Source organism: Pan troglodytes, chromosome 2 (assembly GCF_028858775.2).
Source record: "Pan troglodytes isolate AG18354 chromosome 2, NHGRI_mPanTro3-v2.0_pri, whole genome shotgun sequence".
Classification (NCBI taxonomy): domain Eukaryota; kingdom Metazoa; phylum Chordata; class Mammalia; order Primates; family Hominidae; genus Pan; species Pan troglodytes.
This window is the reverse complement of record NC_086015.1, coordinates 184,113,330-184,133,650: the sequence shown is the minus strand read 5'-3', so window position 1 is coordinate 184,133,650 and position 20,321 is coordinate 184,113,330. Positions and strand designations below refer to the sequence as shown.

At 37.9% G+C, this 20,321-nt stretch overlaps 1 protein-coding gene across 14 annotated transcripts in view; it reads right to left on the bottom strand.

Annotated features, from left to right (window-relative positions):
* FXR1 (FMR1 autosomal homolog 1) overlaps positions 1-20,321 on the bottom strand; it is a 64,319-nt gene that overhangs the window by 21,427 nt on the left and 22,571 nt on the right. For 8 of the 14 annotated variants that reach the window (XM_001169058.6, XM_001169084.6, XM_009446903.5 and 5 more), the window contains 7 exons: positions 19,856-19,949; positions 7,164-7,235; positions 6,605-6,753; positions 6,286-6,379; positions 5,752-5,868; positions 3,630-3,800; positions 1,261-1,339 (listed from right to left, as the gene is read on the bottom strand). In XM_001169058.6, coding sequence (XP_001169058.3) covers positions 1,261-1,339; positions 3,630-3,800; positions 5,752-5,868; positions 6,286-6,379; positions 6,605-6,753; positions 7,164-7,235; positions 19,856-19,949 — 776 coding nt within the window. Of the gene's footprint in view, positions 1-1,260; positions 1,340-3,629; positions 3,801-5,751; positions 5,869-6,285; positions 6,380-6,604; positions 6,754-7,163; positions 7,236-19,855; positions 20,046-20,321 lie in introns of all 14 variants that reach the window. The other 6 variants (XM_063806413.1, XM_063806418.1, XM_063806416.1 and 3 more) reach the window with 1 other exon arrangement.

Genomic DNA, 20,321 nt, shown 5'->3' with positions numbered 1-20,321 from the left:
AGGCAGTAGAATCACTTGAACCCAGGAGGCAGAGGTTGCAGTGAGCCGAGATTGCATCGCTGCAACTGCACTCCAGCCTGAGTGACAAAGCAAGACTCCATCTCCAAAAAAAAAAAAAAAATTTATTTTTACATAAATACTAACAGTTAAATTCCGAGAAACAAATTCCTGTGTTTTAAACTACTTTTCCTGAATATACTACTTACTAATGACCAAAAAAAAAAAATCTTTTTAGAATGGAAGTGTTTATTTTTCTATTAACGTTTGTTTTATACAATTTAACAAATAGAATGTCCGTAGCTAAACATCATTTCCTAAAGGCAGAATAGGCCGCATTATATAAATGGAACCCAAGAAGCTGAAAGTATTTCCTTAGCGTCAAAAAAAAATGAGAGATAACAGGGAACAAAAACTCGTCCCCCTCCTAGTAAAACTACACTACATTATCTTGATGCTTCTTTTTATATTAAATGTTTAGGTAAGTCAATTTTTAGTATAGTCACTGCATACTTAACACATAACCAAAGCCTTCCCAATTGCCTCAAATAGCAAAAAGACAGCACAGATGTAGGGCATATTAATAACAGAGCTATAAATTAACTCATTCCAAGCTATAATGCTCATTTAACCATAGCTTCAAATGCAAATTCTTGTCACTTAACTATAATCCATGGGTACAACAGTTTCAATAATGGTGTCAAATAATAAACAGTGAAACCTCCCCTCATATTATCATCCTTCTCTCCTGCCCACAACTTCTTACCTTATTATTCTATGCCTTGCAACAACCTACTATTCAGGACCTACTGTGTAGAGGTTTATTACCCTATTGTTAGTTCACTGTTATTTTTCTTCTGCACTAAACAAAACAAATATCACCAATACCTTCTCAAAAAGTACTATCATAATTTTGATGAATATATATCAGTCATAAAAAGAGAGTAAAGGAGTGAGAATAATAGGGAAGATCCCAAGGGATGAAAAGACTGATGAAAAACTGTAATGACAAACTTATAAAAACCCTGGGCCTTATTAGTGGGTCATCCTGTACAGAAGAAACATCTTTACTTTTTAACATATGACAATAACAAGTTACACAAAATGTTATCACCAAAAAAAGAAAAGAAGTATTGCTATCTAAATAAATCTACACATAACTGGAATAAGGTTATCAGACTACAAGACTAGTTTTCAATTAAGTCGCTATATGTAACTAAATAATGTTTATTAACTTATTTAACATTTAGTAAAAGTACCTACCAACGAGATTCCTAGGAACCTGAATAAAATCCTCCACAAATTCCAAGAAACCTCTAGCCTTTTTTACAGCATCAGCACTCTGTAGATGAGGGGAAAAGTAAAAATGAAATCCTGTTTCAATCTCGGAGCAACCCATAATCCAAAACAAGAAGATGAGAAAAGAGAAAATTCTGAATGATTATGTTCTACTAAAAGATTATGCTCATTCCACTGGGGAGAGATTTCAGGTGAAGTGATTCACAAAGTACTTAAAAAAAATCATTTTTAAAAACCCCAAATCAGTCAGTACTATTAAAACCAAAAATAAAATAACATCTCTAAAATCTTTAAGCTGCTGAGAAATTTAGTGTCAGAGTTTAAATTACACAGCTGCTGAACAGCCAAAACTTTAACCCAATCCTAAATATACTAGTCTATACCTCCTGCTTGAAATTCTCATGTTAAATGTTAACAATACAAATTGTTAAAATTGTCTGATTTATTTATTCTCAAAATCAGGTATATGACTTAAAAAGCTATTTTTGCAGAGATGCATTTTTTAAAAGTACCTACTGGTAAGATTATCAAAATTCATAATTTCTAATGAGTACAATTTTAAACAACTAGAGGGTTGGGAGCGAGTCTCTACACGGACTTTCTACTTCTCAATAAAGTCACTTTCACTTTTAACGTGCGTTCTTTAATAACCACAGATAAGGCCGGATGCAGTGGGCTCACGCCTGTAGTCCCTGCACTTTGGGAGGCCAATATAGGAGGATCGTTTAAGGCCAAGAGTTTGAGACCAGCCTGGGCAACATAGGAAACCTCCATCTCTACAAAATATATAGATATATATTTAAATTAGCCCAGCATGGCAGCACATGCCTGTAGTCCTAGCTATTCAAGAGGCTGAGGCCAGAGGATGGCTTGAGCCCAGGGGTTGGAGGCTGCAGTGAGTTATGATCACGCCACTGCACTCCAGCCTGAGCAACAGAGTAGACCCTGTCTCTTTGAAAAAAAAAAAAAAAGCAAATAAACATTTTTTTTAATTTTAAAACCATAGCTCAAATTATTGTGTGCACACTACATGATATACCATATGCAATCAACATTTTTTACAATGCATCCAATCCTTAAGAACTGTATTAAGGTAAGCACTATTATTATTTTATAATGAGAACACTTATACAAGGAAGTAACAAACTCCAAGCCTACTCAAAGCAGCCTACTTAAAGTGAATTCCAATCCAGGCAGTATAGCTCCAAAGCTCGTCTTTTTTTTTTTCCCTCCTCCTTCTCAACAAGACAGGACCTTGCTCTGTTGCTCAGGCTAGAGGACAATGGCATGATCATAGCTCACTGCAGCCTCTCATTCCTGGACTCAAGTGATCTTCCTGCTTCAGCATCCAAAATTGCTGGGGTTACAGACGTGAGCCACCGTGTCTGGCTGTCTTCTTAATTACTATGTTATACTGTCTACTTTTAAAGGTTTTGAAATTAAAAGTGAAGCTTCTAGTCAGCTTTACTATGTGAAAGCAGCTGTTCATAAGAGCTATGTATGAAAAGTCAAGACACAAAATTGTCATTCAAAAAAAACTCCAGGCCAGGCACGGTGGCTCACGCCTATAGTCCCGGCACTTTGGAAGGCTGAGGCAGGTGGATTGCTTGAGCTCAGGAGTTCGAGACAAGCCTGTGCAACATGGCAAAACCTTGTCTCTTTAAAAAATAAAAATCCAGTTACTCTAATTTGAAGGATGGTCTCAATTTACATATATAAAAATATAGATAAGATGCGTGTGTATGTATTTATATAAATTTATATATACTTTTCTAAACTCTATGTTGCCCTGGCTAGATTCAAACTCATAGGCTCAAGCAATCCTCCTGCCTCAGATTCCCAAGTAGCTGGGACTGCAGGTGTGTGCCACTGCACCTGGCTGAGTAACATTTTAAAAATAACTTACTAATTTTCTACCCCTGCAAACGTCATGATTAACCAGTGACGAAGTATTATACAAACTCAAGTTCTAGAAAAGCTATTCTAATATATACCATTTACTCCTGCCAGTGCCTGGCACACAGTAAACATTCAAAAAAATACTTCGATAGATTATTTGTTAACGGGTATAAAACTGAAGTAAACTCAGAAGCGGTTAAGAAACCTCAATAAAAAAACTACATATTTAATTACTTAGTAAATCTTTCACTCCCCTCAATACAAAGTTAACTTCAATTCAGCTTCATAAGTAATGACTACTAGGCTGACTGATGCTAATTGAATACATGCTACCTCAAAAATGTTTCACGGGAAACTGGAATTTCAGATAAAAATATAATCAAACAATAGATGGTTAATAAACTAAAGGCCAAGGCAGGAGAAAGAGAACTTACCTCTCCGTAGATTCTGAATGTTCCAGTATCTTCATCTAGCTCAATGGCAGTAACTCCAGGAACCTTCCTAGCTTGCTGGATGTTACTACCATGTGTTCCTATTGCCAGGCCCATTAAATCTTCTCTCACAACAAATTCCTCATGAAAAGCTGCTGCAAGTTGTTTTGTGCACTAATAAAAAAGGAAAATTAGTATTATAAAAGATCAAAATACAAAATGGCTTTTTTGTATGGTTTGGTTTTTTTCCAGACAGGGTCTCACTCTGTCACCAAGGCTAGGGTGCAGTGGCGTGATCATGGCTCACTGCCAACTCAATCTCCTGGGCTCAAGCAATCGTCCCACTTCAGCCTCCTGAATAGTTGGAAATACAGGCACGCACCACTGAGCCCAGCTAATTTTTTTTTTTAATTTATTTTTTGTAGAGACGAGCTCTCACTATATTACCCAGGCTGGTCTCGAACTCTTGGGCTAAAGCAATCCTCCCACTTCAGCCTCCCAAAGTGCTGGGATTATAGGCATGAGCTACCACACGCGGCCACAAAATGTTTTATTGCACATCCATGTTCATAGCATTATTTACGATAGTAAAGAGGTGAAAGCAACCCAAATCCACAGACCAATTAATGAATGAACATAATGTGGTATATACATTCTGTCTTAAAAAGGAAATTCTGACACATGCTACATAGATGAACCTTGATGCTAAGTAAAATATGCCAGTCACAAAAAAGACTAAAATGATTTTACTTACATGAGGTATCTAAAATAGTCAAATTTATAGCAACAGAAAATAGAATGATGGTTGTCAGGGGCTGCGGAAAGGGGAAAATGAGCAGCTGTCTAAAGGGTATAGATTTGCAGTTTTACAAGATGAGATGTACTGAAGATTGATCAATAATGTAAACATGTTTAATACTAAGTGTACACTTAAAAATGGTTAAGATGCTAAGTTTCATATGTACTTTACCACAGTATAAAGAAAAACCCAAGAAGAAAAAACCACCAAAAACCCACATAAATTTTTTTAAAAAGGCCAAAACTCAAGTTTCTTAAGAAACAAAGGAAACTCATCTAATGTCATAAAATGAATGGGGAAAAGAAACTGTTTTATTCATCTATTTTATTAGTCTAAAACACTTTTCCAGATACAGGCAGATTTGTTCACATATCCCTTGTTCAGAATTTTTAAATTAATGAGAACATTTCCAAATTTGTCCTAAGGATAATAAACATATCTTAATTTCTCTGAGACATCACAGTGTGTGCATGCACATGTGTTCATCTAGATCTAGAAAGTGTGAGTGAGTGGGAAGAACAAGTATCCTACTAGTGTAGCAGGGAAGAACAGGACAAAACAGAGTACCTCAGGATAAGACAGAGATATAATGATAAGCTTAATATTTTAATACTACATGCCACATGATGCCTCACTCCTAGTCCTCCTCTCCTCTCACACAAGAGTTGTTACAGTGAACTAGTTACTGATGAAAGATATCATGACTGACAGACGACAAGGCAGTTAAAAAAATAAAAAGGTTAAATACAAAGTAAAAAACTAGCAATACAGTCTACTGAGTATCCCTAGTTTCTTAGCTCTTTGGCACCTGTCATCTAAGTCCTACCAACAAGTCAACAGGCATTTCGCAAAGGAAAGGCTATGTTTGATAAAAGGTAAAATGCAAAAGCAATTCTTCTACAGACACAACTCCAAACAGTCACGAAACAGAGGTCCTGGGCTGCCTTCGTCTGAAGCAAGGAACTTGAAAAATATAAAACTAAATGGGGGCCAGGTTCGGTGGCTCATGCCTGTAATCCCAGCACTTTGAGAGGCTGAGGCGGGCAATCACTTGAGCCCAGGAGCTCGAGACCAGCCTGGCCAACATGGCAAAACCCCACCTCTACTAAAATACAAAAATTAGCTGGGCTTGGTGGGGCACACCTGCAATCCCAGCTACACGGAGGCTGAGGCAGGAGAACCGCTTGAATCCGGGAGGCGGAGGTTGCAGTAAGCCAAGATTGTGCCACTGCACTCTAGCCTGGGCAACAGAGCCAGAATCTGTCTCCAAAAAACAAACAAAAACTAAATGGGACACAGAAAACTCTTGTAAGTAAACCCACTTACTTCTAAATGCTTAGTGGCCTCTTCATTTCTGGACATAAGCATCAACTTCGTACGAATACTTCGCAAATGCATGTCACTTAAGATGTTTACTCTCTTCACAGTTGCTTCACTGGCAGACTATAAACAAACAAGCTAATTACTCAAAACTTTAATCATTCTTCCAAATAGCACAAACACCATCCCATCTTCTATGCAAAGCCTTCCTTGCTTCTCATCTACTACACTTCTTTCACCTAACACTCACTACTCTGAGTAATCACACTTTCCTTTCTGAATTCCTGTATTATTTAGATCTGCTATTCAGAATATGTTTGATTGGGGAAAAATCCGGAATCTCACACATTAAGAATTTTATGATGTTAAGAATGTAAAGTAATTAACATTTTATAGCTGCAAACAAATTTTTCTCCCACACTATATTAATAAATTCACTATACACTAAGTTGATCTTAGCTTTTCTCTTCTGAAATATGTAATTATAAAATCTGTGCAATACCCATTAATAAGCTACCTTATAATATGGTACTAACTTACCAGTATCATTAGCTGTGTTGTTTCCGGATGGTAAAAAATTCTGCATGCTCCTACTGCTTTCTTAAAATCTTTATGTGCATTTTCATTAGCACACCTAGAGAGAAATCAATTTATGTGTAAGAACTCAATAACAGATTAAAGTCAGAGGAGAGTCACAATACAAAGTCAGTGTTTCATTTTGACATCCCCCACTAAAACCTTTGTTCATTAAGATGATTTTCCATCAGAAGGTTTGATTGGGCATTAGGGAAAATGTTTTGTAGGACTGAAAAATCTTCTTAATTCACAGAACAATTCAATAGTATATAAAATTACTCACGCCTCTCTCAAATCCTCAGGAACATCCACTGTGCATTTAAAGAAGGTATTTTTTTTGACAGTTTTATTTTGATTGACAGGCCGAAGTCGTTCAAATGTGACTATTTCATTGTAAGTAGCGTCACAAGCAGCATATTCAATGACATAAAACTAAAAGACATCAAAATACTTTAAAAATCCCATCTGAACAAAAATAATGAAGTTTAAATGAAGTTCTAATTACCTTGCTCAGCTTAACCAACGGACCCTCCCCCATGTGGCATAAAATACTAAGCACAGCTTAGCTACATCAATCTGATTTGCCTAAACTAGATTATAGGTTCTTACAAGCATGAACCTTGGTGGTCCTTACATGCTTGAGGTGTACCTCTGCAGAGCAGCTTTGGTGTTTGCCAATACAGAACACAAACAGAAATTAATGCTAATGGAAATGTCTGATCAACTATTTCTCAGGTAGGCTTTTAGAAATAAAACTAACAGTTGAAATAAGATTTACAAAAACCAAGCACTGAGGTACTTCCTTAGAAACTAGTCACAAAGCAAGTGTGAAGAGTACTTACTTCTCCTTTCATCATCCGAACTTTAGCCAACCACCACCCACATGGCTCTTGGTCATTTGCTCTTGAATATACCTGAGAAGAAAAAAAAATGCCTATATCCATTCATCCCAAAAGATTTCAATGCTGTAAATGACTTTTTATTAATACCCAATCCCATTAAACTTAAGAATGAAAAATGCTATTTTATTTAAATTGGCATATTAAATGCAATTTAAAGAAAGTGATATGTAACTTAAATTTACTACTTAAAAATAAAACTACTTTTTTGGGCAATTTAGCTTCTTAGAAATTAATTCCATATTCATGAGGTTTACTAAACATAAGTATTATTTTAAAGAAATGCTCTTACAAAGGAGTTTTAAATAATGTAAAACACAGGTCTTCCTGTTTGTCAACATTGTTAATATTAAAAATTGTTCTCAGAAAGTGATTTAACGTAATTTTTAAATTCCATCGAGGATATGACATTTAGATCCCGTGCTAAAGAACCTAAATCAAATGTACTAAAATTGTTTAACTGAATAAAAAAATTACACACATTCAGTCCATCTAGCAGAATACATCTAGCTAGTATCTTACAAAATTCCTATCCAGGCCGGACGCAGTGGCTCACACCTGTAATCCCAGCACTTTGGGAGGCCAAGGTGGGTGGATAACCTGAGGTCAGGAGTTCGAGACAAGGCTGACCAACACGGTAAACCCTGTCTCTACTAAAACATAAAAATTAGCCGGGCATGGTGGCAGGTGCCTGTAATCTCATCTACTCGGAGGGCTGAGGCAGGAGAATCATGTCCAGAGGGTGGAGGATGCAGTGAGCAGAGATCACACCATTGCACTCCAGCCTAGGCACCTAGAGCAAAACTCCATCTCAAAAAAAACAAAATAAAAACTATCCACAAAAAAACAAGTCATATTCTTTATATCTATAAATATCAGTTTTATTAACATAATAGGTCACAGAAGCTTTCACTTGGGATTAGAGTTATTTCTTATGACACAGCAGAGCTTCTTTAACATATTATATTTTCAATATAGAGAAAGGTAGCAAAGGGGGGCTGAGAAGAAACTAAAAACCAATAAAAACCAAGATTGACTGTCCTTGCAGAGATCATCAGGGAAACCTATCAGTGGCTGTTAACAGCCATCTGGGAGATAAACACAAACAACTAAAAACAAAGACTTTTAGAAAGCCTGAAGCTTCTATCAGGATGATTTGAGAGTAATCTTGGAAGTGGTAGGAATACTGGAACTGGAAATGAATAAACCAAAACCTACTAATGAACTTTATCGTATACCATGATTAGAAAAAAGCTATGAGAAAAAGCAGGAAGTCCAATATACCAATCAGGGTCCGTTAAACTCAATTTTAGCTTTTCCATTTCTTTTATAAACAGATCTAACTATTCAAAGGGATCAATATCTCATGACTTATATTCTTCCTTACGACATATTCCAAAAAACAAGAAAGTTTACTTTTCTAAGACTAGAACAGAACTCACCCTTATTCTGTAATTATTATATGTATCCACTGGGCCCTTTTATAAATGTAAGGTAGAATCTAGTGATCTTATTTTTCCTATATCTTGAAACACTTTACAATTTCATCAACATTCATCAGTTATTCTCAGCTATGCTTTAAATAAAGACTAAAATGGAACAGAGGAATGATGGCATCACCTAGAGGATACAACAGTGAAATAAACTGTTAATGTTCATAGAGTTTCCTTACTGCATAGCCTGAGGTATCACATCTCTTTCAAAACAGTTCAAAAAGACCAAAGACACCATCCTTGTAGTCTGCTTTTAGCTACCATTGACCAGTTGATAATTATGAATTTTTTTCACTCATAATTGCGGAGAAGAAAAATTTACAGAGGAAGGCCTTTCTAATTATTAGAGATATCAGACAACAGATGCAAAGAGATAGCAGCACACTAGATTCTACTGATAAATGTGAAATTATCTTACAAAGCAAAACCTCAGACTATGAAGTCTGAGATGGTGACATCTTAGATGAATGTTCTCAATGTATTTCTCAAACGATGTATTTCTCATTGTTCTCAAACAATGTATTTCTAAGGAGAAGAGGGAAAGATGATGTGTATTCTCATCCAGTTAATGACTCAACTGAGACTCCATCATGCAAAATCCTCCAACAAGAACCCAGATCATCCTGGTTTGCTAAAAGGGTATATGACAGTATTCTTCCATCTTTTAAGATGTTTGTGGTCAGGCACGGTGGCTTACACCTATAATCCCAAAACTTTGGGGAGCCAAAGCAGGTCGACTGCTTGAGAGCTCAGGAGTTCAAGACCACCCTGGACAACATGATGAAACCCCATCTCTATCAAAAATACAAAAGAAATTAGCCAGGTGTCGTAGCGCGCACCTGTGGTCCCACCTACATGGAAGGCTAGGGTGGGAGGATTGCTGGAGCCTGGGAAGTTGAGACTGCAGTGAGCCAAGATTGTACCACTACACTCAAGCCTGGGTGACAGAACGAGACCCTGTCCGGGGGGGAAAAAAAGGTAAAATAAAAATTGAAGATAAAATTTTAAGAAATGTTTGTGTGCCAAAATGTACTTCGTAAGTGGAAATGTCAAAAGCAGATGTGTATACAAAGGTAACTAGAAAAAGAAAGATAATGAAATGCAAAAATATTCAATAGATTAGTCAATCCAATTGACTAAATGTGCTAAAATTACAGCACAGAGATGGCTATCCCTTCTTCAATAGAATGAGATGTCATTAAAAGTTCCAAAGTATTCAAGGACTGCATTCTGATGATCCAACTGTAAGAATAACCAGAATAAGCTAGAATTTATTAGAGATATATTTTAAATCTGCTATCAATATTTATAAGATTGGTATGTTCTAGGTTCATGTATAACAGTGAGCAGTTAGTTACATTTAGAGAACTGCATTCATTGTAGATACATATATCATCAAAACCTGGAAAATATGAAAAAGTTAGATTTGCTATGTTTAAACCCTCACTAAAATGTCTAATAAGGCCATGCGTGGTGGGGCTCACGCCCATAATCCGAGTACTCTGGGAGGCTGAGGTGGGCAGATCACTTTGGCTCCAGAGTTCGAGACCAGCCTGGACAACATGGTGAAACACCATCACTATGCAAAATACAAAAGTTAGCCAGGCATGGTGGCATGTGCCTGTAATCTCAGCTACTTGGGGGCCTGGGGTAGGGTGGAAGGATCTCTTGAGCCCAGGAAGTCAAGGCTGCAGTGAGTTGTGTTTGCTTCACTATACTCCAGCATGGAGTCAATAATGGCCTTTAAAAAAGTCTAATAATGGGGGGCACAGTGGCTCATGCCTGTAATCCCAGCACTTTTGGAGGCTGAGGCAGGAGGACTGCTTGAGCCCAGGAGTTTGAGACCAACCTGGACAACACAGGAAGATTCCGTCTCTATAAAAAAAATTTTTAATTAGCCAGGTGTGGTTGGTGCATGCCTCTAGTCCCAGCTACTTGGGAGGCTGAGGAAGGAGGATCACTTGAGACTGGGAGGTCAAGGCTGCAGTGAGCCATGATCATGCCACTATACTCTAAACTGGGTGACAGAGCGAGACCCTGTCTCAAAAAAAAAAAAAAAAAGGTCCAATAACAACCTTACTACCCTTTCAATCTTTCTGCTACAAAATTATTTGGTAAATGATCAGTGATGACTGTTTTCCCAAGTATACTGAGGGTTACAAAAAGAATATTCTAGGCCGGGCGCGGTGGCTCACGCCTGTAATCCCAGTACTTTGGGAGGCCGAGGTGGGTGGATCACCTGAGGTCAGGAGTTCGAGACCAGCCTCAACATGGAGAAACCCTGTCTCTACTAAAAATACAAAATTAGCCAGGCGTGGTGGTGCATGCCTGTAATCCCAGCTACTCGGGAGGCTGAGGTAGAATTGCTTGAACCTGGGAGGCGGAGGCTGCGGTGAGCTGAGATCGCGCCATTGCCCTCCAGCCTAGGCAACAAGAGCGAAACTGCGTCTCAAAAAAAAAAAAAAGAATATCCTAACAACCAAAAGAAGGTGCCCATTCGAGTAACTATCTCAGAGAGGCAGTTCGAATATCTCTTGTTAATGTGGGTAAATCAAGCCTCATTTGCTGAAAATGTTATGTCTTAAAACTACCTAACCCCCTTATTCTATTTTCACCAAAGCGTAATCATTCATGAATCTGGCTTTCTAAATAAACCATCTCAACTGCCTGGAGGCTTTTCTCACTGAACGATGAAATGCTGAACTCAATTTTAAACTTAATATCCACTTCTGTAAGCTTCATAACTTCACCCCTGAAAGACCAAGTTACTCTCATAAAGTGACTAAACCTAAATTCCTAAGCCTGAATCAAAAACACTACAAATTTGGCTGCACAGCCCACACCTGTAATCCCAGCACTCTGGGAGGCTGAGGCGGGTGGATCACCTGAGGTCAGGAGTTTGAGACCAACCTGGCCAACATGGCAAAACCCCATCTCTACTAAAAGTACAAAAATTAGCTGGGCATGGTGGTGGACGGGCGCCCGTAATCCCAGCTACTTGGGAGGTTGAGGCAGGAGAATCGCCTGAACCTGGGAGGTGAGCCAAGATCGCACCACTGCCCTCCAGCCTGGATGACAGAGCAAGACTCCTTCTTAAAAAAAAAAAAAAAAAAAAGCCGGGCACAGTGGCTCACACCTGTAATCTCAGCATTTCGGGATGCCAAGGCGGGTGGATCACCTGAGGTCAGGAGTTTGAGACCAGCCTGACCAGTATGGTGAAACCCCGTCTCTACTAAAAATACGAAAATTAGCCGGGCATGGTGGCGAGTGCCTGTAATCCCAGCTACTCAGGAGGCTGAGGCAGGAGAGTCACTTTAACCTAGGAGGCAGAGGTTGCAGTGAGCCGAGATCACGCCACTGCACTCCAGCCTGGTCGACAAGCAAGACTCCGTCTCAGGAAGAAGGAAAAAAAAAAACACCCCCACTTACAGTGCTATGGATCAAATCATATCCTATACAAAATGAAGAGTATATCTCACACAATAAAATATCACTTCAATAAGCCAGCATTAAAACTGTGCTCTAGTGTACTATATCCTAAATGTTAATTACTGAATTGATTTACGAATATGTCATTGAATAACAGCGCCCCACAGAAATTCCTTTTCCTCAGATTTTACTTAACTCTGCAAACTATTTCGCAGGAACAATTCACACTCTCAAATGGCCCACACACTGCTCTAACATACTAAAATCCAGGAGACTGTGCAGTGACCATGATGAGAAGCCTAAAAACACAATAGCACTCATTTTAATCACTATCGTTTTATGGAGTACAGGATGAAATAAATAGGAAGAATCAAATTCCAAAAGCCTATTTCAGGATTCTTTCCACCAAATGATCCCAAGTCAAATTCTGTTTCAAAAAAAATCTCTAAACTCAAGCAAACAAATGTGAGTGATTTAAATGTAATTCCAATCTGGATCCTAAAGTCATCAATTTTTCATTCAAGTTCATAATGTTCAACCTATGCCTTTTTTTTTTTTTTTTTTTTTTTTGAGACGGAGTCTCACTCTGTCGCCCAGGCTGGAGTGCAGTGGCGCGATCTCAGCTCACTGCGAGCTCCACCTCCCGGGTTCACGCCATTCTCCTGCCTCAGCCTCCCGAGTAGCTGGGACTACAGGCACCCGCTACCACACCTGGCTAATTTTTTGTATTTTTAGTAGAGATGGGGTTTCACCATGTTAACCGGGATGGTCTCAATCTCCTGACCTCATGATCTGCCCGCCTCGGCCTCCCAAAGTGCTGGGATTACAGGCGTGAGCCACTGCACCTGGCCCAACCTATGCCTTTCAAGTAGCCAAATTAAGAAGAAGTATCAAAGACAGAGAATTTTTACCAGTCTTCAGTAAATTAACTATATTTCCATTTTTCCAAAGAAATTTTCCTATTATTTACTATTAAACTAAATAATCACAAGGACCCATTTTCAACATGTGAAATACATTTATTGAGTACTGCTATTATGTATCTGCCATTTTGTATTATGACATTTTAAGAAGAAAATGCGCATTAGAAAAGTTTAACATCTGGAATGAACATGTATGATTTCTCTACCTAAATAACAGTATTATCTCATTCACCTTTAAGGCTGACACTTTAACAAATCAGTTTCCTACCAGCTTTCTTTACTATATCAAGTCCTAGAAACTGGCCACTCTGCAAGACAAAAACAAGTAACAAAGAATATGTTCGTCTCTCCTTTATGTGCGAGCGTTTCCCAAGCAGTAAGACTAACAATGGTCTGGTATGATGAGAAAAACTACATCTAAATACAGACAGCTAAAAACTTCAGACTGGCCAAAAGAATCAAACTTAAAACTTTTTAAAAAGTAGAGTAAATAATCCATGTATATCTTTTATATAAATAAAATACTGAATTAGACTAGGCATGGTAGCACACACCACTTTGGGAGGCTGAGGTGGGTGACTGCTTGAGCCCAGGAGTTCAAGACTCGCTTGGGCACCATGGCAAAACCTCATCTCTACAAAAAATACAAAAATTAGCCCAGCATGGTAGCACACGCCTATGATCCCAGCTACTCAAGAAGCTGAGACAGGGAAGATCCCTTGAGCCCGGGAGGTCAAGGCTGTAAGTGAGCCATGATGGCACCATTGTACTCCAGCCTGGGTGACAGAGTAAGACCCTGTCTCAAAAAAATAAAATTTGGAAAAAAAAAAAATCTAAAAAGTTGTAAAAGAAAGGAGTGTCTTACCTCAGATAATTTTTACTCTCTTTTTTAATCCAATTTCTCTCAAGGCGCCTATCCCAACATTTTAATATAATATATAGATATATAACCATAATGCCTGACAATCCGCCATATGACTAGAAAAGGAAAGGCATATGCCACAAGAACAAAAACTTGCCAATTCCTATTTTAACTATGAATACTAAACCAGAAAACCTCACAGTTCAAAAACAGGTTTTTAAAATTTCAAATATGCTAAATGCAAGGAAGAAACCTTACAAAAAACATGATCAGGGCTGCGCGTGGTGGCTCAAGCCTGTAATCCTGGCACTTTGGGAGGCCGAGGCGGGTGGATCACCTGAGGTCAGGAGTTCGAGACCAGCCTGACCAACATGGAGAAAACCCGTCTCTACTAAAAATACAAAATTAGCTGGGTGTGGTGGCACATGCCTGTAATCTCTGCTATTTGGGAGGCTGAGGCAGGAGAATCACTTGAACCCAGGAGGCGGAGGTTGCGCTGAGCCGAGATGGCGCCATTGCACTAGAGCCTGGACAAGACCGAAACTCCATCTCCAAAAAAAAAAAAGAAAAGAAAACAGAAAAAAACAAAAACAAAACACGTTATCAACTTAGATGTCAGGCTTACTATGTAACATGTCTATGTGTGTTGCTTATATATTACTTGCTGAGCAAGGCAGATATCTAAAATAAAAAGCAAAAATGTTACATGTGAAATGAGGGAGGAGGGATATTTCTACTGCCCTTCCAAGAGCCCAAAACACTGTACTAGATACCCAATGTAAACGAAATCTAAAGAACTCTTCATTTTCACATTACCTTCAAACTTTACAGGCGGAGCATATTTTTCTAGCAATCTTTAGTCAGCAAAAATCAATCATTAAGCAAATACTTATGAAATATTTACTATTAAGTGTTATGAAGATTTTTAAAGAGATGACACCACTTTTTAAAAGGCAAATAAAAAGCCACTAATTAGGTATAAAAATAAATATTTCCATTTTAGACCTTTTCAAAATTAACTTTCTACTATAAATCATATGATGTCTTCTTGGGTCCACTGCTGGGCCATGACATTACTTTATGTGCTGTAACTTCATGTAAATTTCCTAAGGGGCTAGAAAGGCAAACCCTGTATTTAAGCAACCAATATATTTTTAATGTAACAAAACGTTAGTGTAAACCATATGAAACTGTCAATACTTAACCATTTCTGACCTACAAGAATGGAAATTTCTTATGGCTCAAGTCTTTAAAAATCACCTTACAAGCTTAATAAAGCTCTCTCTTGGATCATTTTTGTTCTAAATTTATTACTAAGGGCAAAGTCACCTTTTCTTTCCTTCAAAGAAGGATTCCTAGAGCTGCAGAAGAATGTTGTGAGTCTGGCACAAAACTGACCAAACCCTGTGAATACATTTGGAAAAACAAAAAATGAAACTGGTTATCAGCTTCCCAACCTCCAGACTAACCTTGGACAAGCTAATAAAGTATTCACACAGTTAAGAAGAGGACACAAACCGTTTTGTGACTCTGAAATAATCTGTTTAAAAAGTATGATGGTAGAGCTCCCGGGCTGGTGAATCTATTGATGGGCTGGAAATGTGGCATGCTCAAAGAAGTCATGGAAGCTCTACTTTCCAAGCCCCTTCCCTCACCCCGACCTTGCCTCATGCATCTCTTTCATTTGGCAGTTCCTGACTTGTATCCTTTATAATAAACCAGTAAACAATCGAGCCTGACCATCTCTAAGTATGATTGAAGAATGTCAGTTTACCTCTGCTATTTTGCACAATCCCAGAAAAATTTTAAGAAAAAGTGTTTATTGACCAAAAAATTACATTTCATAACTAAGGCGATCAGATATGAAGCAACCTAAAAGGATTACCACCCACACCCCCCCACCGGTATAAGGGAAAAATAGTGCAGGGAAGCAGATGTAAAAAACATAATTTAAAAATGTAAAAGTAAGCCTGCGCAGTGTCTCACGCCTATAATCTCAGCACTTTGGGAGGCCGAGGCGGGTGTTCACTTGAAGCCAGAAGTTCGAGACCAGCCTGGCCAACATCACAAAACACCATCTCTACTAAAAATAAAAAAATTAGCTGGGCATGGTGGCTCACACCTGTAATTCCAGCTACTCAGAGGCCAAGGCACGACAATCACTTAAAATCGGGAGGTGGAGGTTGCAGTGAACTGAGATTGTGCCACTGTACTCCAACCTGGGCAACTTAGTGAGACTCCATCTCAAAAAATAAAAAATAAAAAAAATTGCCTAAGAAAAAAACACAAAAAAGATAAAAACTCAGGGCCGGGCACAGTGGCTCACACCTGTAATCCCAGAACTTTGGGAGGCCAAGGCAGGCTGATCACCTGAGGTCGGGAGTTTGAGACCAGCCTGACCAACATGGAGAAACCCCGTCGCTACTGAAAATACAAAATCAGCCGGATGATGGCGCATGCCTGTAATCCCAGCTACTAGGGAGGCTGAGGCAGGAGAATCGCTTGAACCCGGGAGGTGGAGGTTGTGGTGAGCCAAGATCGCACCATTGCACTCCAGCCTGAGCAACAAGAGCAAAACTCCATCTCAAAAATAAAATAAAATAAAAATAATAAAACTCAACCATAAAATGCAAGGACTTCCTACACCAAAAACTGCACAAACAAAAAATAGACAATTCACAGAACAAGGGGTTAAGAGCCAACCAACTAATTTAAGTGATGTTCCCATACTACTATTCATTAAGGAAATGAGAATTCACGAGACATCAGTTTCCATCCACCAAGTTTACAAAACTGTACATACGAACAATATAATACAGTCACTTAATGTATGAAAAAGATACCTCCAGTGTTAATAAAAGTATAAAGTAATTCTGAAGACATTTTTGGAGGATGAAATGGTACATTTTAATACTTTTAAAAATGTTAACCTCTTAGGAATTATACTACCAGACTTGCATAAGAATATTAACTTTAACTCTGGCATTGTTTTCTTTTGCTAACATCAAAAAATCTGGTAATTTCAATGTCTTTTAATTTGATATATCCACACCAAATAATTTTGAGGTGGTTACAAAAAATGAGGTAAATTTAAATGAGAAGACACGAAAATGTTTGCTGTCCTAATTAAGTGAATACAAAAGTCACAAATATATAACTTAATCCCAATTTTTTTCAACTTAAGTATGTCCTTTATACATGCAAATAAAAAACTTACAAGAGAATCAACTCTGGTAAATGAGATTTAAGATAGGGTGGGTGGACAAGTACACCTACATTAAGATGGAAGGTTTACTTTGTACTTTATATAATTTTTTACCATTTCATTTTTTACATTAAGCTTTATTACTTTAAATTTAAAGAAGGGGAAGAGGCTTTCGAAACGTTACCTGGGAAAGCACTAACTCCGAATTTCTAAACACTCTACGTAATACGGATAAATCCTTAATAAACGGTGACAAAAAAACAAAATCCTATGGGTGGCAAGGTTATGCTTAAACTTTTTCCTTATATTAATTTTTAAATTTTTCAAAAGTGAAAAAAAATCACATCTTAATTTCAGATAATGACTTACAAAATTCTAGAGAGCAAATTTGACCAGAGCTGAATCATAAAACATAATGTGAAATTTAAAAAAAACTCTAGATTCAATTTCTAAATCATTCAATCTCTAACACCAATGTCTTCTTCACAAAAGCGGAGGCAGACCACAAGGGTGAGCCAGACTGTTCAGGAACAGGGAAGGACCCTCCTGGACAGGAATGGAAAAAGTACACTGTAACAACACCCTCACCACCCCACCAAGAGTAGTTTTCCCTTTAATCTGAGACTTGACGCTACCAATTTTAAGTGTCTAAACAACAAAAAAGTGTAAGAAGCATTACTCTCAAAACTGAGTGCCACACATTTCTAATTCTAGAACATGTCCAAACCTACATCATTCCTTGCTTGACCTAACTTTTGCTTACTCAAAATCCAAAAAACACGGTACCAGAAATAAATTTTGAAAAATGAAAATGAATCAAGCCCTTTATTCTCACAGAAAACTATTAGAAAGAGATACAATATTGAGAAAAACATTTTCAATAAAATCTAAAGTCCAAATGAACACAGTAATCTGCAGCATCACTGCCATATATAGCACCCACCAAGGACCCCACTTCGCACTCCTTGATTTGCAGCAGTCACTTCACCACTTTGTTTCCTCGTGTCTCCCCCAGATGCCACCAGTAACATTTTCCTCAAGAACTCTAATACACACAGATAGTTACAGGTATCCTTACAAAAAGTTACTTCTTAACTTACTGCCATTTAAAAATTCTGCCTGGATTTTAATTATTTGCACTAAGTTCACTGTGTACTATTTTGCTTTTACTAAAGCAAAGTATAAATTATGTCAGGGTGCCATGAGCCAAGTCCCTCATGAATGAGTAAAGCATTCACTCTACTCACTCTTTTATCTTTGACTTCCACCAAAGTGGGTACACTAAGTTAAGGTTGTCAGGGATTGAAGTGCTGCAATTTTTGACTTCCTAGCATATTATCTAGATTAATGAGAGCTCAAAGAAAATTTGTCATTAAAAAATCAGGCCATGTATGGTGGCTCACACCTGTAATCCCAGAACTTTGGGAGGCCAAGGTGGGCGGATCACCTGAGGTCAGGAGTTCAAGACCAGCCTGGCCAACAAGGCGAAACCCTGTCTCTACTACAAGTAAAACAATTAGCTGGGCGTGATGGTGGGTACCTATAATCCCAGATACTCAGAAGGCTGTGGCAGGAGAATCGCTTGAACCTGGGAAGAGGAGGTTGGAGTGAGCTGAGATCGCTCCATTGAACTCCAGCTTAGGCGACAGAGTGAGACTCCATCTCAAAAAATAAAATAAAGTAAAATAAAATTGGCAGATAACTAAATCATTTGCAAAGTGCTTAGTACAGAATACGTACGTTTAAAATGTTTGTAAATGGCTAGGCACGGTGGCTCACACCTGTAATCCCAGCACTTTGGGGGGACAAAGTGGGCAGATCACCTGAGGTCAGGAGTTCGAGAACAGCCTGGCCAACATTGTGAAAGCCCGTCTCTACTAACAATACAAAAATTAGCCAGGCGTGGTGACACACGCCTGTAGTTCCAGCTATTCAGGAGGCTGAGGCAGGTGAATCGCTTGAACCTGGGAGGCAGAGGTTGCAGTGAGCCAAGATAGCGCCATTGCACTGCAACCTGGAAGACAAGAGGGAAACTCCATCTCAAAAAATAAATAAAATAAAATAAAATAAAATGTTTGTAGGGCCGGGCACGGTGGCTCACGCCTATAATCCCATCATTTTGGGATGGTGAGACAAGCCTGAAAGAACATGCACAACATGAACAATGTTTTATTCATCTGTGAGCTGTGATTTTTTCTTTCCCTCCTCCTGTATTTTTTTTGCTTTTCTGTACTTTTAAATTTTTCCTCAGACATTTCTAGAATATTGTAGAAGGCAGAAAGCTAGTTACAATATTTCACGTTGTTACATATGAACTCTGTTAATGATCACTATAGTAAAATAACTATTAACACCTCATAAAGACACCTAGGCAAATCGTTAAGACAAATTATTTAAAGTAATTAGCAAAAAGAAGGAAAAGGGTAACACCATAGTGCATAGCGTTCTATGCTAGGTTCTTTTAAGAATTCAAATGCACTATCATCCATGACTTCCAAATTATAATGATAAATTTAAAGTCTACAAAGCTAAAAATGGGACAGGTGAGACCGATTCTAACTCCAAAACTCAAGCACTGCTATATTACACAGCTATTACCACCAATAGAAAGAATAGAGAAAAGGAATTAGATTTATCCTCCATCAACTAAGCTAATTCTCCTAAAAGAGTATTTATTTAAATCAAAAAAATAGACACAAGAAAATAAACTTAAAAATACATACCTCTACTTCATCTCCTTCACTAATTTCTTTTTTTATATCAGGTGGTGGTGGTAATCTAACTTCATTAAATGGAACCTGGCGTTCTGGTTGCCAACTGAAGGATTAGAAAAGGTGTATTAACAACTTAAAAATATATAGTCTACGCCTGGTGTTGCATATTTTTTCAAGTTAGTTTATCATTTAGCTTTCCCTAAAGAGAAAAAAAACAACATTCATACTATTAATAATTTCCCAAGTAATTAGTTACTGAAGTAGAACAGATTTTGTATGACTCTTAATAAGTTCATAATTAACATAATTGTTAACAATTGTACATTACCTCCCAAATTACTCATCCTAACAGCAGTACACATTCTCCCAAATTACTCATCATAAGAGCAATACATACATTATTCTGCAAATGAAATAAGCTAAGTTCACAGTGATGACTAACTTTGATTCGGACAGCTGCCCAATAAATAGTAGT